Source organism: Acipenser ruthenus, chromosome 36 (genome assembly GCF_902713425.1).
Source record: "Acipenser ruthenus chromosome 36, fAciRut3.2 maternal haplotype, whole genome shotgun sequence".
In the NCBI taxonomy this organism is placed as follows: Eukaryota; Metazoa; Chordata; class Actinopteri; order Acipenseriformes; family Acipenseridae; genus Acipenser; species Acipenser ruthenus.
The window spans coordinates 2,728,812-2,751,218 of NC_081224.1; the positions used below are offsets into that span (position 1 = coordinate 2,728,812).

Here is a 22,407-nt window from a genome sequence, read left to right on the forward strand (position 1 = left end):
GATGTGAGGTGGTATTTTTATACCAGTAAAGCTGAGGGAACACGTGTGGCTTGGAACTTGGTTTCAGGAGACTAGTTTTCAGGACACTGTGCGGCACACCAGGGGAGACTTGGGGTTTGAAACAGCAGAGTTGCCTCAAAATAGGTTTCCCAGTCTCCTGGAATCAGTTTGTTTATGCTGGGGAGGGGGTGGAGGGTGAGGCAGAGGTTCAGAATCGATGAGGAGGGCTTGTCTACTTGACTCAGGGCCATATTCGCAAAGCATTTAAAATGTTAAACAGAATGAAACAAACTCTTAAATCAAGGGTTAATGAAGAGCTCTTTCGTGTCAGTTCCAGTCCCTCCATCGCGTTACGAGAGAACGTGAATACGGCTCCTTCACTGTAGTTTTACCTGCGTAACTGTACAACGCTTTTGTTCTTCTACAGCAGGGGGGTGTTCAAAGTCAGCCCTTCCACTCCTGGTCTCTATTCCAACCCTGTTCTATATTGTTCGACTGAACCAGTCACTTGACCTGTTAAACCTGGAGTGGAACAGCCCTCCAGGAATGTGGACACCCCCGCTACTGTAGATTCTACAGCGTCAAACTCAGCTCCTGGGGGGCCGCAGTGTCTTCTGGCTTTCGTTCCACCCAAACTCTCAATTAATTAATTGGTCTCATTATTTGATTAATTGGACAAATCGAACGCTTCTTTCCAGGCCTCAAAATGTTTTACAGGGTAGTGTACCTTGAATCAAGTGCATTTTTGAAATCATCAACTGCAAAAGACCTCGATTAAAAAGAAATACAAAATCCGTCCAAATGAACAAATAATTAGATCGATTAAGTGAGAGCTTAAGTTGGAATGAAAATCGGAAGACCCCGTGGCCCTCGAGGACTGGAGTTTGACCCCCCCCCGTCCCCCCGTCCCCCCGTCCCCCCCCCAGCCTTTAGCGGCCGTCGAGCGCCTTGTCCCTGGCGATCACAGCCTCGTCGAACTTGATCATGAGGGTGGTGCCTTTGTGCCAGTGCGCGGTGACCTTGGCAGGGAAGCCGCTGTAGGTGAGGATGGCCTCCACGATGCCCGCGGTGAAGGAGGCACAGTTCAGGGTGCTGTTCTCCTTGGGCACCGAGATGTACGTGTTGATCAGGGGCTCCTTCTCGATGATGTAATAGGTCTTGTCGTCATCGTTCGCCTGCTCCAGCTTGTCGGCTTCCTTCCCGAACAGAGCCTTCCACACATTCACCTGTTCGGGGAGAAAAAGGAGGAAGGAGAGACGCGGGAGTGTTAGAAACATGCAGGATGAAAAAAAGAAAAAAACACTGGAATAGAAATAAGACCAAACATAGCATTTACTTTTAATAAGAAGGCTTTTTTTTTTTTGCTTGTGAGTTGGCAGTAATTCAGTTTTAAAATGGGTTTCCCCTCACCGTAATCTAGCTTGAATTTCTAACATGTTTTGTTGACTTTGAAACATTAGGTGCAACACTTTAGAGCGGTCCTCCGTATTGGTCCGGCAGTATTAAAGTCCTCCAGTGAAGGGATGTTAATAAGATTCCTATTGCAAAGCAGTTTCACTCCTTCCAGGTTTAACTACAAGCTTGATTAGCCACAGTGTATAGGTATTAAGCTCAGACATATTAAAACCAGGAATGGATCAAAATGCTATGCAATGGGAGTCTTAATTCTATCCCTGTGAACATGACATACTGTAGTGGTGGCATTCTGAACTTAACATGGGGATGGAAATAAGACTCCCATTGCAGAGCAGTTTGATCCACTCCTGGTTTCACTAGTCTAATAAGACCCGAGTTTGTTGCCTATACACTGGGGCTAATCAAGCTTGCATCAGGGGGTGCACCAGGAGTCTCCTTCCCGTGCCTGACCTTGATGAAGAGCAGGATGTTGATGACCTTGGTCTCTCTCTTTCCGTTCTTCTCCCGCAGCATCAGCACGTCGAGGATGCGCGCCCCCACCTGCTGCCCCAGCTCGGACAGCTTGGCCTGCAGCTCGGACACGGAGTAGACGCGGTTCTGGCAGTACTGCACCATCTCTGAGAAGAGCAGGGCGAAGGTGCTCAGGCTCACCTCCGTCTTGGGACGCGTCAGAGAGCGCTCCAGGATCGCCGACTTCCCGCGGGTGAATCGCGTGTCCATCGTGTCTGCCTGCCCGGGACAAAACAAGATCAGCACCGGGAAGAAGCGCCGTGGGGTTTATCGCGATGGAAAATAAAACCTTATTTCGAAATCTGAAAAGGAGGCTCCGATCTGATTTTGAATTGGAACTTAATTTGGGCTATTGAAAAAAACAAAACAACAACAAAAAAAACTACACAGTACAACTAAACTCCAGGTCTGATTTACTGCTGCACAGTCCTGCATCCGATTTTATACAAAACTGCAGGTTTTAATAAAGTGGACCCGAACTCTAGCTAAGAGGATTCGCACCATTCGTGTTTTTAAGTAACAATTCTTAGACACCCGTACTCCCAATCCAGGAACATGCTAAAACACTTGATTGCTGTAATTAAATTCAAACAATCCCTAAACGAACTGCAAATAGCAAGCTTTACACTTCCTAATACTTTTCCAACAGTCTATCACTTGAGCTGTGATTTGCGATTATTATCTTATGTTAAGAACCCCCATTTTTGTTACAGCAAAGGGAAGTTAAGCTTGCTATTTGTAAAGTGTGTAGTCATTTTTTTTTTCAATTTCACATTAAGCTGAGTTCACATAAGCGGGTTGTTTGTTGGGTTCAGCGTGATTATTATATTGTGCTTGTTAATGGAAACTGGATTTTTTTAAAGACGAGGTGCTGCTAGGATTGTAATTTGCACGTTAAGCGCTTTTGTTTTGTGCGTTTTAAGATGTCCACAAATGCAAACCTATTTCCAAACTAAATGCAATTAAAATGTAAATAGAACAAAGGTACTCGGAGTGCAAAAGTCACTGGCGATCTACTAGTGAGTACGGTGCGGATTTTGAAAGAACATTTTTCGATCACCGTTTTTATTATTAAACTGCCGCGTTTGTACTATCCTGTCTGTGTGTGTGTCAAAAACACAACATTTACCGGTTACAGAGAAATAAAACATTAAAACGACACATTAACTATAACTTGCTCTCATCCCAGGACATACAGAATTACATTAAAATAACATTATAGATACCAAACCCTTCACAATACCTTTCCTTCCCGATTCCAAAACAACACAGTTAACCAGTCTGCACTTTCACTTCCGGGTTACCCGTGTCACGAGATTTAAAGGTACAGACTTGAGCAACGAGCACGCGTAGCTGTAGTCATCTATTTGTAGCTGTGGGGACCATCATAAATATGTGAAGGGATTTGAAAAACAGCTCCCTTTACGGGCATACTCTCAGAGCAGCCTCCCTCTATGCTGCTGGAGAAGGAAAAGAGAAAGGAAGGCTCTTATACTCTCTGAACAGCCTCCCTCTGCTGGTGGAGCAGAGAGAACATAAGAACATAAGAACATAAGAAAGTTTACAAACGCTCGTTTGGTTGTTAGTAGCTTATTGATCCCAGAATCTCATCAAGCAGCTTCTTGAAGGATCCCAGGGTGTCAGCTTCAACAACATTACTGTGGAGTTGGTTCCAGACCCTCACAATTCTCTGTGTAAAAAAGTGCCTCCTATTTTCTGTTCTGAATGCCCCTTTATCTAATCTCCATTTGTGACCCCTGGTCCTTGTTTCTTTTTTCAGGTCAAAGAAGTCCTCTGGGTCGACATTGTCTATACCTTTTAGGATTTTGAATGTTTGAATCAGATCGCCGCGTAGACTTCTTTGTTCAAAGCTGAATAGATTCATTTCTTTTAGCCTGTCTGCATACGACATGCCTTTTAAACCCAGGATAATAGTGGTTGCTCTTCTTTGCACTCTTTCTAGAGCAGCAATATCCTTTTTGTAACGAGGTGACCAGAACTGAACACAGTATTCTAGGTGAGGTCTTACTAATGCATTGTAAAGTTTTAACATTACTTCCCTTGATTTAAATTCAACACTCCTCACAATATATCCGAGGCTCTTATACTCTCTGAACAGCCTCCCTCTGCTCTGTGCTGGCGGAGCAGAGAAAGAGAAAGGGAGGCTCTTCTAATCTCTGAACAGCCTCCCTCTGTGTTGGCGGAGCAGAGAAGAAAAAGGGCGGCTCTTATACTCTCTGAACAGCTTCCCCCTGCTCTGTGCTGGTGGAGCAGAGAAAGAGAAAGGGAGGCTCTTATACTCTGAACAGCCTCCCTCTGCTCTGTGCTGGTGGAGCACAGAAAGAGAAAGGGAAGCTCTTATACTCTCTGAAAAGCCTCCCTCTGCTCTGTGCTGGCGGAGCAGAGAAAGAGAAAAGGAGGCTCTTATACTCTCTGAACAGCCTCCCTCTGCTCTGTGCTGGCTGAGCAGAGAAAGAGAAAAGGGGGCTCTTATACCCTCTGAACAGCCTCCCTCTGCTCTGTGCTGGTGGAGCAGAGAAAGAGAAAGGGAGGCTCTTCTAATCTCTGAACAGCCTCCCTCTGTGTTGGCGGAGCAGAGAAAGAAAAAGGGAGGTTCTTATACTCTGTGAACAACCTCCCTCTGCTCTGTGCTGGCGGAGCAGAGAAAGAGAAAGGGAGGCTCTTATACTCTCTGAACAGCCTCCCTCTGCTCTGTGCTGGTGGAGCAGAGAAAGAGAAAGGGAGGCTCTTATACTCTCTGAACAGCCTCCCTCTGCTCTGTGCTGGCTGAGCAGAGAAAGAGAAAGGGAGGCTCTTATACTCTCTGAACAGCCTCCCTCTGCTCTGTGCTGGCTGAGCAGAGAAAGAGAAAAGGGGGCTCTTATACTACCAGCTTGCAAATGTAGTTTTCTTTTTATTTATAGCGTTTATTTAACATTACCCTTGATCAAAACAACATTTATTATTTTGTATTTTTAATTTTTTTTTTAAAACTTCAGGAAATGGTTCAGGACAGGTGCAACTTCAAATACCAGACACAGTAAACAGCGGCAGTAATAGGAAACCACAAACTGAAACCCCAAAACTATGCTATTAGTCTGAATGTGCTAAAGAACAGCCTTCCTCCCTCCTCCCCCACACTAGACATGCCTCTGTTTGGAAGAACACTGAGGAGAATCACCATATTCTAGAATCTAGCCAGAGTATTCTCATTCTACCCAGAGGACACCTCAGCTTTATATCACAGACCAAACCTGGGAAAGAACTCACTGCTTCAAACTGGGGTATTGACACAACTTTTTCCTTTGTGTTGTTAAATGTTAAATTGTATATGTTGAATAGAAGCATGAGACCTTTAGAAGAACATGTGTCAGTGTATTAGGCTACATGTTCCAATTACAAATATTGCCGCAACACATTTTGAAATATATTCTGCATAAAGAATGATTATGTTTTCATGAAACCCAAATTTCAAAGCCTGAACCCTAATTATTATTATTATTATTATTATTATTATTATTATTATTATTATTATTATTATTATTATTTAATATGGTTAATATTTTGCCATTTAAATTGGGACATTTATATAATGATATGTGGCATGGTATGCTGTTGTTTGTTTAATAAGTTGCTTTCAATTGATTGATCCACACTGTGCAAGCCCACATTCAATTAATCTTATTTATTACATTAGATTTAACATAAGATATTGATGTATTAAAATGTACTGAGCATACAATATCACATAGGTCTTTAGACTATAATTACAAATAATGTAATTGTATGTAAAACATAATGTGATATCTTGTTACAATTGTAAGTTGCCCTGGATAAGGGCGTCTGCTAAGAAATAAATAATAAATAATATTTATAATAATAAAATAAAATAAAAGGTTCACACAAAAAGGCTTTTGATGAAATGTAATTTAAGAAATATATATATATATATATATATATATATATATATATATATATATATATATATATATATATACTCTAAAAATACTATATATTTAATAACTAAATGAAGGACTAAAATAGTTTATTTTAAATCAGTGAAAATTAGCTTGAGAGAAAAAAAAATAAATTATTGGCTGAATTCAATATAAAAAGCTGATATAAACCAAATCTTTGAGAATTCAGTTCTCTTTTTGTTTCAAATAGGTACGTGTTATTCATGATCAGAATTCAACCAAGATTCAGTATTTATGTTTTTATTTTAAGCCAGCCACGATTGTTGAGATTTACTGACCGGTAATTTGCACAGTGGAAAAGGGGCAAGGAAAACGTTGCAGAGCTTCAAAAAAACTTTATCAAACTCCGCTTTTTGCTTGTTTAGCACAATCCACACAGATGTAACGCTTATCAACGTGTCGTGTTCATTTACCACATACTGCTCTTTCACACTGAGCACTGATATCAGACGTTTTATTTTTAATTCATTTAGTTACCTGGCATTGTTTTCTGTTGCGTGTGTCACTTGATGTGCACTGTATCCAGGTTGAGCTGCGTTTCCCTGCCGCTTTGCAGTTTTCTGATCGAAATGATTCTGCCAAAGCTCCGTGGCTAGCATCATAAGATGATATTTTTCCCGGTGCATTCATTGTACAAAACGAATGAATTGATGGCTGCCATGTCCAGTACATTGTAAAATACAGCAACTGGACACCGGTGATTGCTTTCACCGAGAGTTTTGCGCAGATGGTGGAAACTCTCCTCTCGCTTTGTTTACTGTTCCAACCAGACTGTTTTTCTAATTACAGTGAAATAAAAAAAAAGTCATTGGTAACATTCATTCCTTTTCCTAAGCACGGTTACATCAGCCTAAGTATCACGTTCTCAACCAGTCTCTGACCAGCCGGGCGAGTTTCATCTTTGCACAGGTAGGGAGGGGTAGGGTCCGCTGCCAGCCAAAACTTGATCCCAAATTTGACAGATTTTGTTGGACATGTATTGTGTCCAGCGACAGCGTGCTTTTGTCGGAAACAGCTGCGTGTCCATATTGTTTTATGGTTAGCTTGAAACAGGCAATGCTGTTTTCAATTAAGTTCTTCCAAATGTCTGGTGCCAAGGCAAATATATCTGTAGTTGCTCTCAAATCAAAACGCAAAAATCTCAAGATTTCTCAAAAAAATTCTTGTAATAGTAATATTATAAGACAACAGACTATATACGCTCACGTAGACGGCAGTTCTCCAAGGAATTGATAGGATTACAATAGATATTTGGATAACACATTCAAATACATACTGCTGTGAACTCAGCGGAGTAGAGATAACACACGGGCGTGTATACATATAAAAATTGCCTATTGTCGGTCTATTGACAATAAAAACATGTATTGTAATAAGCCGTCAAAATGACTACTTTTGGCTGTTCTAGAAGTGCTTATAACTTTTTATTTATTTTTGCGATTCTGACTTTCAAACGCCGTCAGGTTATTTAATATATGTATTTAGGAAAAGTTCATCTCGCTGGGGAGGTGAAATCAACATTGTCTGCGGTCTTCGACAGGGCTTCGTTTAGGTCCTTTGTTATTTTCGGTATAAATGTGTTACCTTTAGTTGACATTATCCGCAGACTTCCATACGCTGGTGATACTCAGCTGTATTTGTCTTTAAAGACAGGAAATGCTGTTCTATTTCTACGAACTAGCTTTTTATCTCTTTTTTTTAAATTTCTGTTTTTATCAAATTCTGTATTGGTCTGTTTTTAATGTAACGGTTTATTGTTATTTGCGCGTGCGTGAAGCGCTTTGGGATGCTTGTGGTGAAAGGCGCTATAGAAATGTGAATCGTTGTATTAATACAATTCCATATTAATTCTGACTTGTAAGATATGTGATTGATTATTATTATTATTATTTAGCAGACGCCCTTATCCAGGGCGACTTACAATTGTTACAAGATATCACATTATTTTTACATACAATTACATTATTTTTTACACATTATTTTTTACATACAATTACACATTTATACAGTTGTTTTTTTTTTTTACTGCAGCAATCTAGGTAAAGTACCTTGCTCAAGGGTATAGCAGCAGTGTCCCCCACCTGGGATTGAACCCACAACCCTCCAGGCAAGAGTCCAGAGCCCTGACCACTACTCCACACTGCTCGCCCGGATTAATACAGTTCCATATTTATTCTGATTTGTAAAATATGTGATTGATTATTATATAGTCACATTCTTTTCAAAAGAAACTGTCAAGGTTAAAGTTTCTTAAAAGTAATTTTACAAATACACCAAATAATGATAATAATTTTAACAGATTTAACTATTACGTTGAATGTGATGCACTAATCATTAGATGCAATATAAGGTAGTGAATAAGTGACCATTAAAATAACTTAAAATAGTAAAAATAGAAAATACATTTATTTCCATATATATATATATATATATATATATATATATATATATATATATATATATATATATATATATATATATATATATATATATATATATATATAATTAGTTGAATAGCAGGCGTTTTCTATTTGTGTTTATTCTTTATATTTTCTCGTTTCTTTGTGAGTCATTTCTATAACAATGCACCCAAATGACTTGCATTGCAGTATTACCAGGTATCACCAAGCTCGTAGACTTCTTCTCAAACACCAGACCAAACCGACCCTTTTAACTTTTAATAACTTTTTTTTTTTTTTTTTTTTTTTTTTTTGCACCAACCTAGGTGTCACACCAGCGTACAGGACTACAACGCCAATTCACAAAACTACAGGACTGTTTCAAAGAATGATTGGCTAAAGACTTTTTTCAAAGCCCATTTTGACTCAATCAAGTTTGCAGTGCATGAAACCCTTTTAATCTAAAGCAACACTTAATCTAAAAAAAATGTCTATTAATACGGTAAAAAATAAAATAAAATAAATAATTCTTTAAAAGTCCTGCAGTATGTATCTTAAGCAGGTTAAAATGGACTTTGAGTAAAAAACAAAGTTGTACATTTTATAACTTCTCTACTGAAAATTCCAGTTGGAAAGCTGGTACCAGAAAGAGTCTTTACCGGTTTCCAACACAGCTGGTATTTTATATAAATCCCAGCACTGGTTTCCAACATATCAACTAACATTGCAGACAACACTCCTCTGAATTTGACAGTAAACTTCATTGATTTTCATTCCTTTTTTATTGAACCCTTGTAGGCAGTATTACAATCTCCTGAACCAGTATGACCATGTGGAAACCAGTTCAGCTTTCAGCTTTGACTGGGGTAAACTGGCCATTTTAACACCTGCTGCTTTGCCTCTCAGTTTTCAGATCTCTTCTTGTAGTGCCTGCCAGTAAAACCCGGTCTCTCTCTGTTCTGTGATTGTGTAAGGATGGCAGATGAGATTGGGAGAATGTCTCACGATGTGCAGAGCTGCAGCACAGGTGAGATTAAAGGAGCCTTGAATTTGAAAATAATATTTCCTTACCTCTCATAAGCAATGCGCAATTCACACAAGTTCTTATTGTTTTTTTTTAAATATAAATACATACGCTTCTGCTTTACCTGCTACTTCAAGTACAACTTCAAGAAACCTATTCCTATTATTATTATTATTATTATTATTATTATTATTATTATTATTATTATTATTATTATTAGTTTAGAGCTCTTTAACACACAAAACAATTGCTTTGTCTAATAATTAATGCATAATTAATTCATGTTAATATTTTCTATGCAATTAACGTGCACACAAACGCCACCGCCATACAACCCTTATTTAAATATATCTATGGCGGCACTATAGACTTTGTTTTCATTCAGACTTGGGAGCCTTGCAAATGACTTGAGATTAAAGAACACACAGAAATGTCAATATTGTATTGATGTGGTATCGTCTGGTCCTGCATCAATACCAGATCCGGTGGCACTGAATCACCCACCACAACACTGATCTGTCATGTGTTCAGGTTACAGGCCAGTCCTGGCCAGCGAGGATCCCGCGCAGAGCCGTCCGTCTCGTTGCCTGTCCTGGACACTTCTGCTCCTGTTAGTGGTTGACGTTTGCCTGCTGATATCTGCGCTGGTCTACCGTGAGTGACGCAACAAAGGCTGTGAAACCCTGTCCAATACCTGTCAAATACTGTCAAAGCATTTGTCTTTGAACTTCTTATTAAGGTTCTTTAAGTATTTCTAAATGTTGGTGTGGTTAAAAGTGTTTTATTTCATTTAATAAAAGTGTGCAGCCACATCCTCTGACTCCTGCTCCAGTGTTTCAGCACTGGCAGCTGTTCTGCCTTCGTCCAGCTCGGTCAGACCCTCACATGTACCCTGATAAGCCACAGCTGGATTCTATTAGAGTGTTTTTACAGCAGTGCTGGGAACCCCTCTGATGATGCAATCCAGGGGGATTCCCCAGTGTTGTAAAGGGTTCCAGTGAAACCAGCCTGGGGTATTTGCAGTAGCACTTATCTTTTACTTGTGTGTTTATTTCAAAACGTGTGCTTTTACCAATTTACTGTTTACGTGGCCCAACAGTATCAAATGAGTGTATTATTGAAGGGTGAAATACCTAAGGGAGCACTGCACATACATGATCACAGCGCTTTGATAAATGAAACCAATAAGCTCTCTCGAAAACAAATGGCAAACCATGTTACTTAAAAGTACAATGACGTACGATGTAGCAACACACCGTAACTGCCCCTTGTTTCCCAAAGCATAGCAAAATGTGGTAAAGCCTTGGTAAGCACTGTAAAGCACAGATAGGAGGAGGCTGTGTGGTCCAGTGGTTAAAGAAAAGGGCTTGTAACCAGGAGGTCCCCAGTTCAAATCCCACCTCAGCCACTGACTCATTGTGTGACCCTGAGCAAGTCACTTCACCTCCTTGTGCTCCGTCTTTCGGGTGAGACTTAGTTGTAAGTGACTCTGCAGCTGATGCATAGTTCACACACCCTAGTCTCTGTAAGTCGCCTTGGATAAAGGCGTCTGCTAAATAAACAAATAATAAATAATAAGATAGGTATGGTAAAGCATATTCCTAAACATGGCAAACCGTGGTAACCTATATTATGGGAAAATCCTAGCACACTGCAAAATGACCATGCAAATGTGCCATAGTAAATTATTATTATTATTATTTATTTCTTAGCAGACGCCCTTATCCAGGGCGACTTACAATCGTAAGCAAATACATTTCAAGTATCACAGTACAAGTAATAATACAATAAGAGCAAGATAAATACAAGATAAACTTTTATAAGGGTGGCTACACTTAATGAAAACGATGCAGCAATCTTCATAAAGCAGGGCGTTTTGTGCTTCAGTATTAAGTACAGTTTGTTCATAATGAAAGGTCAGATAAGGGGATCTGGGGCTTCCAAACTGAAAAACAGACTTCCAATGACTGAGACGCAAACTGTTACTACAGCAGGTTCAAGCACAGTAACACACTGCTTTTCAATTCCAGTTTCAGGACTTCCTGGTGAGCAACTGAACCTGAAGAAACGAATCTCTGATCTGACAAACACAGGTAAGCCATCTTATAAAAGAGACCATAGTGAAAGAACATCAGAGTCATACAGCACAGTGAAAGCGTGGGAAAGCATAGGCAAGCACTGTAAATCACAGAGAGGGATGGTAAAGCAAAGGCAAGCATTGTAAAGCACAGACAGGTATGGTAAAGCATAGGGAAGCATTGTAAAGCACAGAGAGGTCTTGTAAAGCATAGGCAAGCATTGTAAAGCACAAAGAGGTCTTGTAAAGCATAGGCAAGCATTGTAAAACACAGAGAGGTATGGTAAAGCATAGGCAAGCATTGTAAAGCACAGAGGTATGGTAAAGCATAGGCAAGCATTGTAAAGCACAGAGAGGTCTGGTAAAGCATAGGGAAGCATTGTAAAGCACAGAGAGGTGTGGTAAAGCATAGGGAAGCATTGTAAAACACAGAGAGGTATGGTAAAGCATAGGCAAGCACTGTAAAGCACAGAGAGGTATGGTAAAGCATAGGCAAGCATTTATGAGGGGGATTTTATCTTCTGAACTATTCTAAATTTATCAAAATGCCTTAGCTCTTCATTCCAAAAGAAAAGACAACTTGTTTAGTATCAAAGAACAATAACTTAAATACTGGAAAGGAGAGAAATGTCCAACTTTCAGAATGGAAACATCTATGCGTTACAGCTGGAGAGGCTCTACCAGACAGATACGGCAAAATTAAATGACTTCCTTCAAATGTGAGGCCCGTTTATAAAAGACTTACACACACACACACACACACATATATACATATATATATATATATATATATATATATATATATATATATATATATATATATATATATATTACTGTCGGCGTACTACAGTGACTTTTAAAAAGCGTTGTAATATGTGTTATCGTACTAATCCTATTATTATGTAATAATTCTCACTGAAGGTCTGGGTTTAGGTTGTGGGTTTAGATTTATACATGTATGAATGTTAAGTTATATATTTGAGAATATGTTTGTATTATAAGATTGCATGCATGTTATTTAAAAATGTAATACAAATATTTATAATAAAAAGCAAGACAGATATTTGCAGAAATCATTTTTCTTCACAAGCATACAAATCCTGCAGACAATTCGAGGTATGACACAGGCCCGGTTTTTGGGATGGAACCGCATAACAGTCTCGCGTTTTGATTGGTCCATGTCTGTCACATGAATACGTCGTCACACGAGTGGAAAAGCGTGCTGGCATTTTTAACATTGTGATCAGATACAGAGAGAGTGTTCTGCTTTCCACAACCTTACCATTAAAATATAATGTGGTATTACACTGTACTGATATTACAAACTATGAGGAATTACTTTATATAAATTATCATGTTATGCACGAATGTAAGAATTGGCTTTCTGTGGTGGTGTACTTTTTTCTTTCAAGTAGCATATATCTGTAATCGTTTTTGCGATATATTTTAATATAAAACATATACGCTATTGCAGTTTTGTTACAGGATACATTAGTTTATCTCTAATGTAATCACAGTTTTACATATAGACTGCCCCTGTTTTCATTTACGTCTCAAATTCTGGGCCGCTTTACTTTTCAGATAATGTCCCAAATTCTGGGCTGCTTTGGTTTTTAGATAACGTCCCAAATTCTGGGCAGCCTTGGTTTTTAGATAACATCCCAAATTCTGGGCCGCTTTGCATTTCCGAATTCAGCCCAGTTTTGGGGAATCAGCTGACAGCCGAGTTTCTAAGGCATGCATGCACAGTTTACCATAAACTGGATCGTGAATTCATTTGAGAGTAACCCTTAGTACATTAATCAAAGTTCATGTATTTTTTACTCTCCCCAGAAATCTTTTTTTTTTTTTAATGAAAAAAACAAAAATGTAAATGTTAAAAAACGTATTTCTTATTACATGAAGAAACTACATTGCACTGAAATAGATACATGAAAATTAATTTAAGCAGTCGTTTTCCTTTATTAAAGGCTAATATTAAAACACATTTTTGGGAAGGAACATGGTATTCCGAAAAAAGGACATCTCGTTTTCTTATGTAACGTCCATCAATATATTGTAGTGTTTCAGGTTCTTTTTGGACAGAAATGAGACTGCAACTGTGAGTAGATGAAGGCCGTTTATTTTGACGATAATTAAATAATCACAAAATAAAATCATAAAGTGAGGGAAAGGAGACTGGGAGTCGAAAGTGAAAATAAATGATTGTAGTAATTTTTCTTTTACCCTACCCTTCCCAGTCTTTTCCCCGCCCCTCTTGTGCGCAAAACCTGAACTCCAATTCCCCTCCACACACGTGTACCACCATGCAACCCTGGCACGCACACACCACCATGCAACCCCTGCACGCATACACCCACCATGCAACCCCTGCACGCACACACCACCATGCAACCCCTGCACGCACACACCACCATGCAACCCCTGCACGCATACACCCACCGTAGCAATTCTTTGCAAAATATATTTTCGGGTATTCATCCCCATTCATGTCTATGGCAGTGTTATAAAACACATTTTCAGGCATATCTCTCGAACCCGAGCACGTAGAACCACCATTCAAAGTGATATAGACTCAGGGGAGCACCCCAAACCACCCCCTAAAAAGGTGTGGTGGTTCACCCAAAAACTCATGTCATGACGAAAAAATTCACTTTGCCAAGCCGTCCTGGCATTTGAACCATGAAAATGGTGACTCCTTGTGTGGGGCCCTATGGGGCCCCAACGCAAAAAAAAATTAAGTTCCTAACCCCCACAGAACCAGAGATACGCCCTGTCAAAAATGTCCAAAAACTACCCTTTTCGGGGTCATATCTCCATGACCCCGAGGCCTAGAAACCGGGTTGAACTTCCTAGGGTCATGTCTGGGGGCCCTCTTTCACAGGGAGCCACCCGTTTTCAAATGCTACATTTTCAACAAATTTTCACATTTTCAGCATGATGGCATGTCAAGGTTGCATTTCCAATAGCTTTTGAGCTCCAGGTTGGCAAAAAAAGTCTAAACTGGTGTCCTTTCTAGCTGGGGACACGTCACTTGGAGGGATCGACAGGGGCCCCGAGGTGGACCTCCATACCGATTTTCAAGTCTTGGGGACCCCCGGAACCCGAGATACAGCACCCTGAAAAATGTCTATGGGAAATCCCATTATAAAACCCCTTTGGGGCAACGCCCACCATCTGGCGGTGGGGTGTCGTTTGAACCCGTGGCTGATGTCGTTCTTTAGCTAAGACTCTTGTGCACGCAAAGAATGTCCTTCTGAGTTTGTTGGCCCAGGGGTCGTGGAGATACGGGTACGATAAGAGACCACCCCCTTCCCTATGGCAAATCCCATTATAAAAATACCATCGGGGTAAGGCTCAGCTAATGGCGGTCGTGGGTCTTACGAACTCGAAGGAACCCATTTTCTTTAGCTAAGATTGTTGTGCATCTAAAAAAGAGTACAGAAGCTCCAATTTAAGTCCATTCCAAGTGTTTTGTGATCACAGTATCAGCCTGAGTGTATCGGAGCACAGTTTTGCACCAACAGCAAGGGGAGGCGAAAAAAAGCACTATATACCCTATTCTTTAAGATATCACTTTGCAGTGCAAATTTGAGGAACACAACCACTTAGCAACTTGCAAATTGGTACTGCAATTTAAAGGCCTGTAGTGCCTAACTGATTCAAGTGTTTTTGGAATGATTCTTGCAAAGACTGATTTATAAGAAAAACAAGAGATTGACAAACAGCATTTTGCTTTATATGCAGAAACGGGCAACTACAAGAGGGTGTCAAACAAGCTGTGAATGTCCCAGGAGGCTACAGAGTACCTCTGAGTATAAATCCAGATGCTCGCAGTACCTGTTCTTAGATGTCCGAAACCACTGTTCGCTGTATAACTGTATACCCTGTAAATATCACTTTTTATTGTGTATTTGAGGAACACAACCAATTACAAACTTCATTTGAATTGCTGTGCTATCAGAATATCAGTGTATAACTTTGCTGGGTATTGCAGTGTATGCTGGGTATCAAAAGGCCTTCAAACTTTTACAAAAGGCCGTCAAAGTTACAAAAAAATAGGTGTGCTCCTAACCCAATACTTGTCTTTTTAATTCTGTGCATCCAAATACTTGTAGTTAAAAGTTTTAAGAATTAAGCTTACTGTTTGTTGTTCTGTCCTAAACCAGCAGTTTGTCACCCAGATTTATTAAATAAACAGGGGGGGGGGGTCATCAGATTATTCTCCATTTTATTGTAACTGAGGTACCGTTCAGTCGAGCGAAAAATGTAAAGGGGTACTCGAGCTGAAACCTCCAGATAGAAGGGGTACAGTTTCAAAAAAAGGTTGAAAACCCCTGACCTACAGTATAAATGATCAGGAATAGATAAGGGAAATGCTGACTAATACAATACAATAGGATTTATTTGAAGTTGTTGAAGGGCACTGGTCTCTTAAACCCAGAAGTTCTGATAAACCCCTATGCCTCACTATATATTGATGGACATTACATAAGCAAATGAGATTACCTTTTTTTTTTTTTTTGGTATACCATGTTCCTAAATGTTTTCTGAGGAGAGTAAAAAATACATTAACTTTGATTCATGTACTCTTAAATGAATTAATGGTCCAGTTTATGGTAAACTGTGCATGCATGACTTAGAAACTCGGCTGTCAGCTAAGCAGAATATCTCAAAAACTGGCCTGAATTCGAAAATGCAGATTTCGGAACGTTATCTGAAAACCAGAGCAGCCAAGAAATTGGGATGTTATCAAAGCGGGCCAGAATTTGGGACGTTATCTAAAAACCAAAGCGGCCCCGAATTTGGGACGTTATCTAAAAACCAAAGCGGCCCAGAATTTTGGATGTTATCTGAAAAGTAAAGCGGCCCAGAATTTGCGACGTAAATGAAAACAGGGGCAGTCTATATGTAAAACTGTGATTACATTAGAGATAAACTAATGTATCCTGTAACAAAACTGCAATAGCGTGTATGTTTTATATTAAAATATATCGCAAAAACGATTATAGATATATGCTACTTGAAAGAAAAAAGTACACCACCACAGAAAGCCAATTCTTACATTCGTGCATAACATGATAATTTATATAAAGTAATTCCTCATAGTTTGTAATATCAGTACAGTGTAATACCACATTATATTTTAATGGTAAGGTTGTGGAAAGCAGATCACTCTCTCTATCTGATCACAATGTTAAAAATGCCTGCACGCTTTTCCACTCGTGTGACGACGTATTCATGTGACAGACATGGACCAATCAAAACGCGAGACTGTTATGCGGTTCCATCCCAAAAACCGGGCCTGTGTCATACCTCGACAATTCTGATCCAATTTTGCAACAGTTTTCTTACTTTGCGGCCATTTCTTTACGTTAGCGCCATCTTTAAACAGCTTCAGTCTTTGGCACATTGTCTAGCATTATGAGATGTGATGCATTTTAAAAGATGATACTGTTTAACGATGTGCTCACTATGAAAGAAAATGGATGCAATGTCGGAAAAATGACACATGCTGGACCACGCAGTATTCGAAAAAGACAACGTGGCAAAACTAAAAAAGCTAATTCCTGCAAATATGCCCTGTGGTCCCTGTCGGCGAGATGAGAGGAGGTTAAACGCTTCGTGTTCCCTCAGCTTAAGAGATGCCATTTCAAACTGTGAGAAAAAATGTCTCTTAAAATAACAGAATTCTGTCCTATGTTCTAAGCAGGGAAAATCAACCAATCAGTGGTTCGTGTATTAGAAATCAACCAAATCCTTAACAGTGATTGGTTGATTTCTTAATAGGGGATTTGTAATGCTCTGCAGCCAGGTTTGATGCGTGAAATAAGAAAGAACTGAGGTGGTCTGCTTGTGACGCTGTTGAGACCCCCAGTTGAGGCCCCTTGCCTTTGCAAATGAATCCTGTTTGTTTTGTAGCTGAAGCCAGTTACAGCAACGCAACAGAGCAGCACAATGAAACCAGAACGAGACTGAGAGCAATGGACTCTAACAGTAAGTGCCTCTTGACAAGCAAACTGTAACCAGATTGATACCTTATTCATTCTCACTGTCACTGTCTCTCTGTCTCTCTTTCAAGTTCAAGTTCCAGTTCAAATACTTTATTGGCATGACAAGTTGAAGTATTGCCAAAGACACAATGTGTTAGAGAACACAAAGTAACAGACATTAAATAAACAGTGGTATTTGTGTGTGTCTCTGGCTCTGTGGCAGGACGCTACAAACTCTGCAGCTATTACTGCTCCCTCTCTCCTCTCCCCCAGAAAGACCTGCAGTTTATCTCTCCCTCTCATGTATAGTACAGAGAATTCTACTGGAATATATATATATATATATATATATATATATATATATATATATATATGTTTGTGTATATTTCATTCTGTTCTGCAGAAAATCAGTTGCTGCATGTCCTCTAAGAGTATTGCTGCAACAGCAATTTTATTCCACCGGGTGCCACTGTGTGTTATGCATGAATCCTATTTAAAGCATTTCAACTTATAGCATTGATTTGTGTTTTCTGTGCTTTTAACTGTGCAACTGAACTAACACAGCTATCATATGTTTATACCTCTCAGTTTCGTCATGCAGGGAAGCTGTAATCAACGTTTCAAATTCGTTGAGTGACTCTGGTGAGTAATAATTTCCTAGCCGAACCAATTCCAGAAAAATAAATCATGATGTAGTGCAGTGTTCCTTTTGTGTGTATGTTGCAATAACTCCTGTATGTTCCACAGGCTTGCAGAACGCTACAGAGGTATATAAGATGTACATAAGAGACTTCTGTTCCAAGAAAGCCCATGAAAAAGGTAAGATCAGGGAACTGAACCCCTTGTCCTGTTTTTGAGCCAGAATTGTATTAAACTGTCCTGAGACCCCAGCTCTCCTTCAGAAGACTTCTTTACAGCAGATCACAGTTTACTGTCTCATCTGAAACGCTGTTGCCCCAGTGGTGTAGCTGAGCCGGAACACGCATAATAGGCAAGCCAAGTCACATGACTCCCATCTCATGCACACCTGTCTGATTCACTCATCAGTCCCCTTGATGCAATGGAAAGAGCATTGGGAACTTATTCTATTACCAACTGCTTCTTTAAGAAGGCTGAAAATACCGACAAAGACCGAATACGACTGTGGACACGAACACAAATGAAGCCACTGACACACACACACAGACAAGTAACGTAAAGCATTCTGACAAGGTGGAGAAAGACACTTACTAAATACTTTTAGAAATGAGATAAATGCATCACCTATTGTATGTGCTGCTAGAAGTTCAGTATACCTATAGAAAAAAATTGTAAAATAACTTGTTTAAGAAAATTAAGTATTTTAGTGGCGTTCCGGTAACCCTCAGATTTAGGACCACACCACTGTGTTGCCCCTATATTAACACCATGCTGGGGCACAATGGTTGAGCTGCAGCACAGAGGGAATAAAGAGCCCTCTACGGACTGGGTGTAACCTGGCTTAGCTTCTGAGACCTGACTAGTTCAGACTCCACCTTTGAATGGGCTGCTGATACAGCGATGGCCAGAAGTTTGCATCTCCATATAGAATGAACTAATGTTGCTTCATGAAGCCGAAGCAACATTAAATAAAATATCTAAGTTAAGTTCATATAGTTGTTTTTTTAAATTATGTTTCAATCCTAAAATGATAGATGATGCAAAACCTTTGGCCATAGCTGTAGAGTCTGCATGGTGTTGCATACTGTATACTGTAACTATATCGCACCTTTCTGTGTGCGCAGTAGACAGGGTTCAGAAACTCTCTAGTAGTCCAGTAGTTTAGTAGTAGTTGTAATATATTTTTGTATTATTGGCAGTCGATACCTGCTTCCCATGCCCTCTGGGCTGGAGGCGGACTGGGAGGAGCTGCTACATGTTTTCTGATCAGCAAAAAACCTGGACGGACTCCCAGTCGTTCTGTCAGTCGAAGCAATCAGCGCTGCTCATCATCAACAACGCAGAGGAACAGAAGGTAATCTCTGAACTGTCACCCTTTCAACGCTGCAGAGTCTGTGAACAACATCCTTCCATGAGTTCCATGGGCTCTCAACTCTGTCAAACAGAAAGGAAGTTGTGGTTCACTGTTTACATCACCAACGCTTGAGAACTGCGCGCCACAACAGGCTTTGAGATTCTGCTGTTCTTTGCAGAGGCACTATGCAGTAGGAGGGTATAATACACTAGAGAGCTTTCCTTTTTGTTTTTAGAGTGAATCGGGATCAATGCCTCAGTCCCATTCTAAATCATCTGATGAGCACAGAATTGATTTGAAAGCTTTGCTGATAACTGATAACTTGTGGTCCCCATTGCTTTGTTGATTTGGTTCTCTTGTCTTCCTGGTCATTTTCTATTGAGGTGGATACTGGTTAAACTGCTGCCTCAGGACACTGGCTTATGTCTCATAGTGGTGGAAACTTTAGCTGTTTTGCACCTCGACCATGGAGTTTGTTAACTAGTTGCAGTTGTGCATTTTATCCACTCGAAAGGTTACCTTGTAATCTCAAAGCGCCCCATAGTTATCACAGTATACAATAAAATAAGGTTTACTTGGACTTTCACAGCATTCGTTCAGAAATAACGTTCTTTTTCTGTATGTTTCCAGGACATAATTAGTAAGAGGAGTTCATCTCAGAGCTACTGGATTGGACTCAGTGACAGGGTCAAGGAAGGTGACTTCAGATGGGTGGACAACACAAGCTTCAAGACCACAGAGCAGTAAGTCAGAAGAGAGAAAAATCATAACTCTTACTTCATAGGAAAACAATGCCTGATGCTCTGTGGGGCGATTCAAACTTCAAACACTTACCCTTAGGGTTGAATTTTAATTATGGCGCTACTACCCTTACAACAAATAAAATAAACTATGATAACCGTGGTGAATTATAGTCTGCTAATATTGCATAAAATACCAGTTATCTTTATCACAGTTGTTTATTCTGACATTTGCCACTTTTTAAAAGCTGCTATAAGCAAAGCAGTGCAGTAATTAAAAAGGAATCCTAATGGGGTCCCCGAGGGTCTCCTGGTAAAGGCACGGCCGCATGGTGTGCAGGGGGTCACACAGTCAGCGGAGCGCAGGGGTCCCTGAGGGTCTCCTGGTAAAGGCACGGCCGCATGGTGTGCAGGGGGTCACACAGTCAGCGGAGCGCAGGCGTCCCTGAGGGTCTCCTGGTAAAGGCACGGCTACGTGTTGTGCAGGGGGTCACACAGTCAGCGGAGCGCAGGCGTCCCTGAGGGTCTCCTGGTAAAGGCACGGCTACGTGTTGTGCAGGGGGTCACACAGTCAGCGGAGCGCAGGGGTCCCTGAGGGTCTCCTGGTAAAGGCACGGACGCATGGTGTGCAGGGGGTCACACAGTCAGGGGAGCGCAGGTGTCCCTGAGGGTCTCCTGGTAAAGGCACGGCCGCATGGTGTGTAGGGGGTCACACAGTCAGGGGAGCGCAGGTGTCCCTGAGGGTCTCCTGGTAAAGGCACGGCTACATGGTGTGCAGGGGGTCACACAGTCAGAGGAGCGCAGGTGTCCCTGAGGGTCTCCTGGTAAAGGCACGGCTACATGGTGTGCAGGGGGTCACACAGTCAGAGGAGCGCAGGGCTCATTCACAGTTTTGACTTCCTTTTTTTCTGCTCTGTAGGTTTTGGGCAGAACAACAACCAGATGACTGGCACTCCAATGAAGACTGCATCCATTTACGCAACGATGGGTTGTGGAATGATGCTTCATGTGATATACAATCCTATTTCATTTGTGAAAAGGAAACTAGAATGATCTTTTTTTAGAGCAAAGGCTTTGTTTGTAGAGCAAGAATACAATATGCTACTGTGTTTTATTGTGCTTTTTTTGCTTTCTCAAAAATTAGATGCCAGTTACATGCTTTTCAGAAGCTGTTAAAGTTATTAGGTACCTGAAGGCAGCAACAGCAGATTTACAGTGTTATGCAGTTGAGCCTCAGAGTTATGAGTACCAAATTGAAAAGGATAACCATCTGAAATGGCAAGTACTGGGGAACACAGGTGTGTTACACGTTTAATTGAAAAAACAAACCAACTTGATAGCAGTATCAGCCTCAACAATGAGAATATGGTATCTGGAACTCAAGTGACATCAAGAAAAAATAATCAAATCAAGGAAACAAACAATTTGCAAAGGAGACTGTGCTGTATCCTTGTGTTAATCTCCAGACTGAGGGTGTAGCTAGCAGGTGTGCACATTCATTAAAACCCATTTCATTTCAGGCTTACAAACAGCCTCTGTTCCCATGGTGATGTAACTCGGAGGTTTACCTGTATTTTAAATATCTGCATATAAACTGAGTGTTAAAACAAGCAAAGATTTTCAATGCAAAAGCGAAGGACCAGGGATTATAATGTTACTAGTCCTTATGAGAGGTAACATGTATTTTAATACATTGCTTATTGCTCAATTTTCTTTTATTTCATTGCATATTTGATTTGATTTTGGGGCACAAAATGTGTATTTCACAAGCATTGCATGATGTTTTTTTCTGTTTGGTGTTTTTTTTCTTCTTGCCAATAAAAGATAAAAAAAAGGTTTTCATTTTTTGAGAAAGGGTTCTCCCTCCAGTCCAGGGCAGGCTTGAGGCATGGAGACTGAACTGCTCCCTCCCTCCCTCACCCCCCTAAGAGAAAGGGTGCTCCCTCCAGTTCAGAGCAGGCTTGAGGCATGGAGACTGAACTGCTCCCTCCCTCACTCCCTAAGAGAAAGGGTGCTCCCTCCAGTTCAGAGCAGGCTTGAAGCATGGAGACTGAACTTCTCCCTCCCTCCCTCACCCTCCTAAGAGAAAGGGTGCTCCCTCCAGTCCAGGGCTGGGTAGTGCAAGTATTATTATTATTATTATTATTATTATTATTATTTATTTCTTAGCAGACACCCTTATCCAGGGCGACTTACAATTCTTACAAGATATCACATTATTTTTTCATATAATTACATTATTTTTTACACGTTAATTTTACATACAATTACCCATTTA

At 40.4% G+C, this 22,407-nt stretch overlaps 2 protein-coding genes across 3 annotated transcripts; one reads left to right on the forward strand and one right to left on the reverse strand.

The window, feature by feature from the left end:
* Positions 1 to 913: 913 nt before the first annotated feature.
* On the reverse strand, positions 914 to 3,283 carry LOC117968268 (trafficking protein particle complex subunit 5-like). Its single transcript, XM_034915906.2, has 3 exons — positions 3,170 to 3,283; positions 1,867 to 2,145; positions 914 to 1,226 (listed from the first exon to the last, which is right to left on the reverse strand). The coding sequence occupies exons 2-3, from the start codon at positions 2,134 to 2,136 to the stop codon at positions 930 to 932; spliced, it is 567 nt and encodes a 188-aa protein (XP_034771797.1). The 5' UTR covers positions 2,137 to 2,145; positions 3,170 to 3,283; the 3' UTR covers positions 914 to 929.
* A 1,790-nt stretch (positions 3,284 to 5,073) lies between these two features.
* Positions 5,074 to 21,947, forward strand: LOC117965543 (CD209 antigen-like protein E). Of its 2 annotated transcripts, XM_034910312.2 has the most exons (10): positions 5,074 to 5,210; positions 9,209 to 9,329; positions 9,858 to 9,980; positions 11,357 to 11,419; positions 17,326 to 17,400; positions 17,985 to 18,038; positions 18,144 to 18,215; positions 19,235 to 19,389; positions 20,020 to 20,132; positions 21,049 to 21,947. In XM_034910312.2, the coding sequence occupies exons 2-10, from the start codon at positions 9,278 to 9,280 to the stop codon at positions 21,191 to 21,193; spliced, it is 852 nt and encodes a 283-aa protein (XP_034766203.2). In that variant the 5' UTR covers positions 5,074 to 5,210; positions 9,209 to 9,277; the 3' UTR covers positions 21,194 to 21,947. The 2 variants fall into 2 exon arrangements, with proteins under 2 accessions (XP_034766203.2, XP_058864194.1); XM_059008211.1 differs by lacking the exon at positions 5,074 to 5,210 and having other exon boundaries at positions 9,172 to 9,329.
* Positions 21,948 to 22,407: the final 460 nt, after the last annotated feature.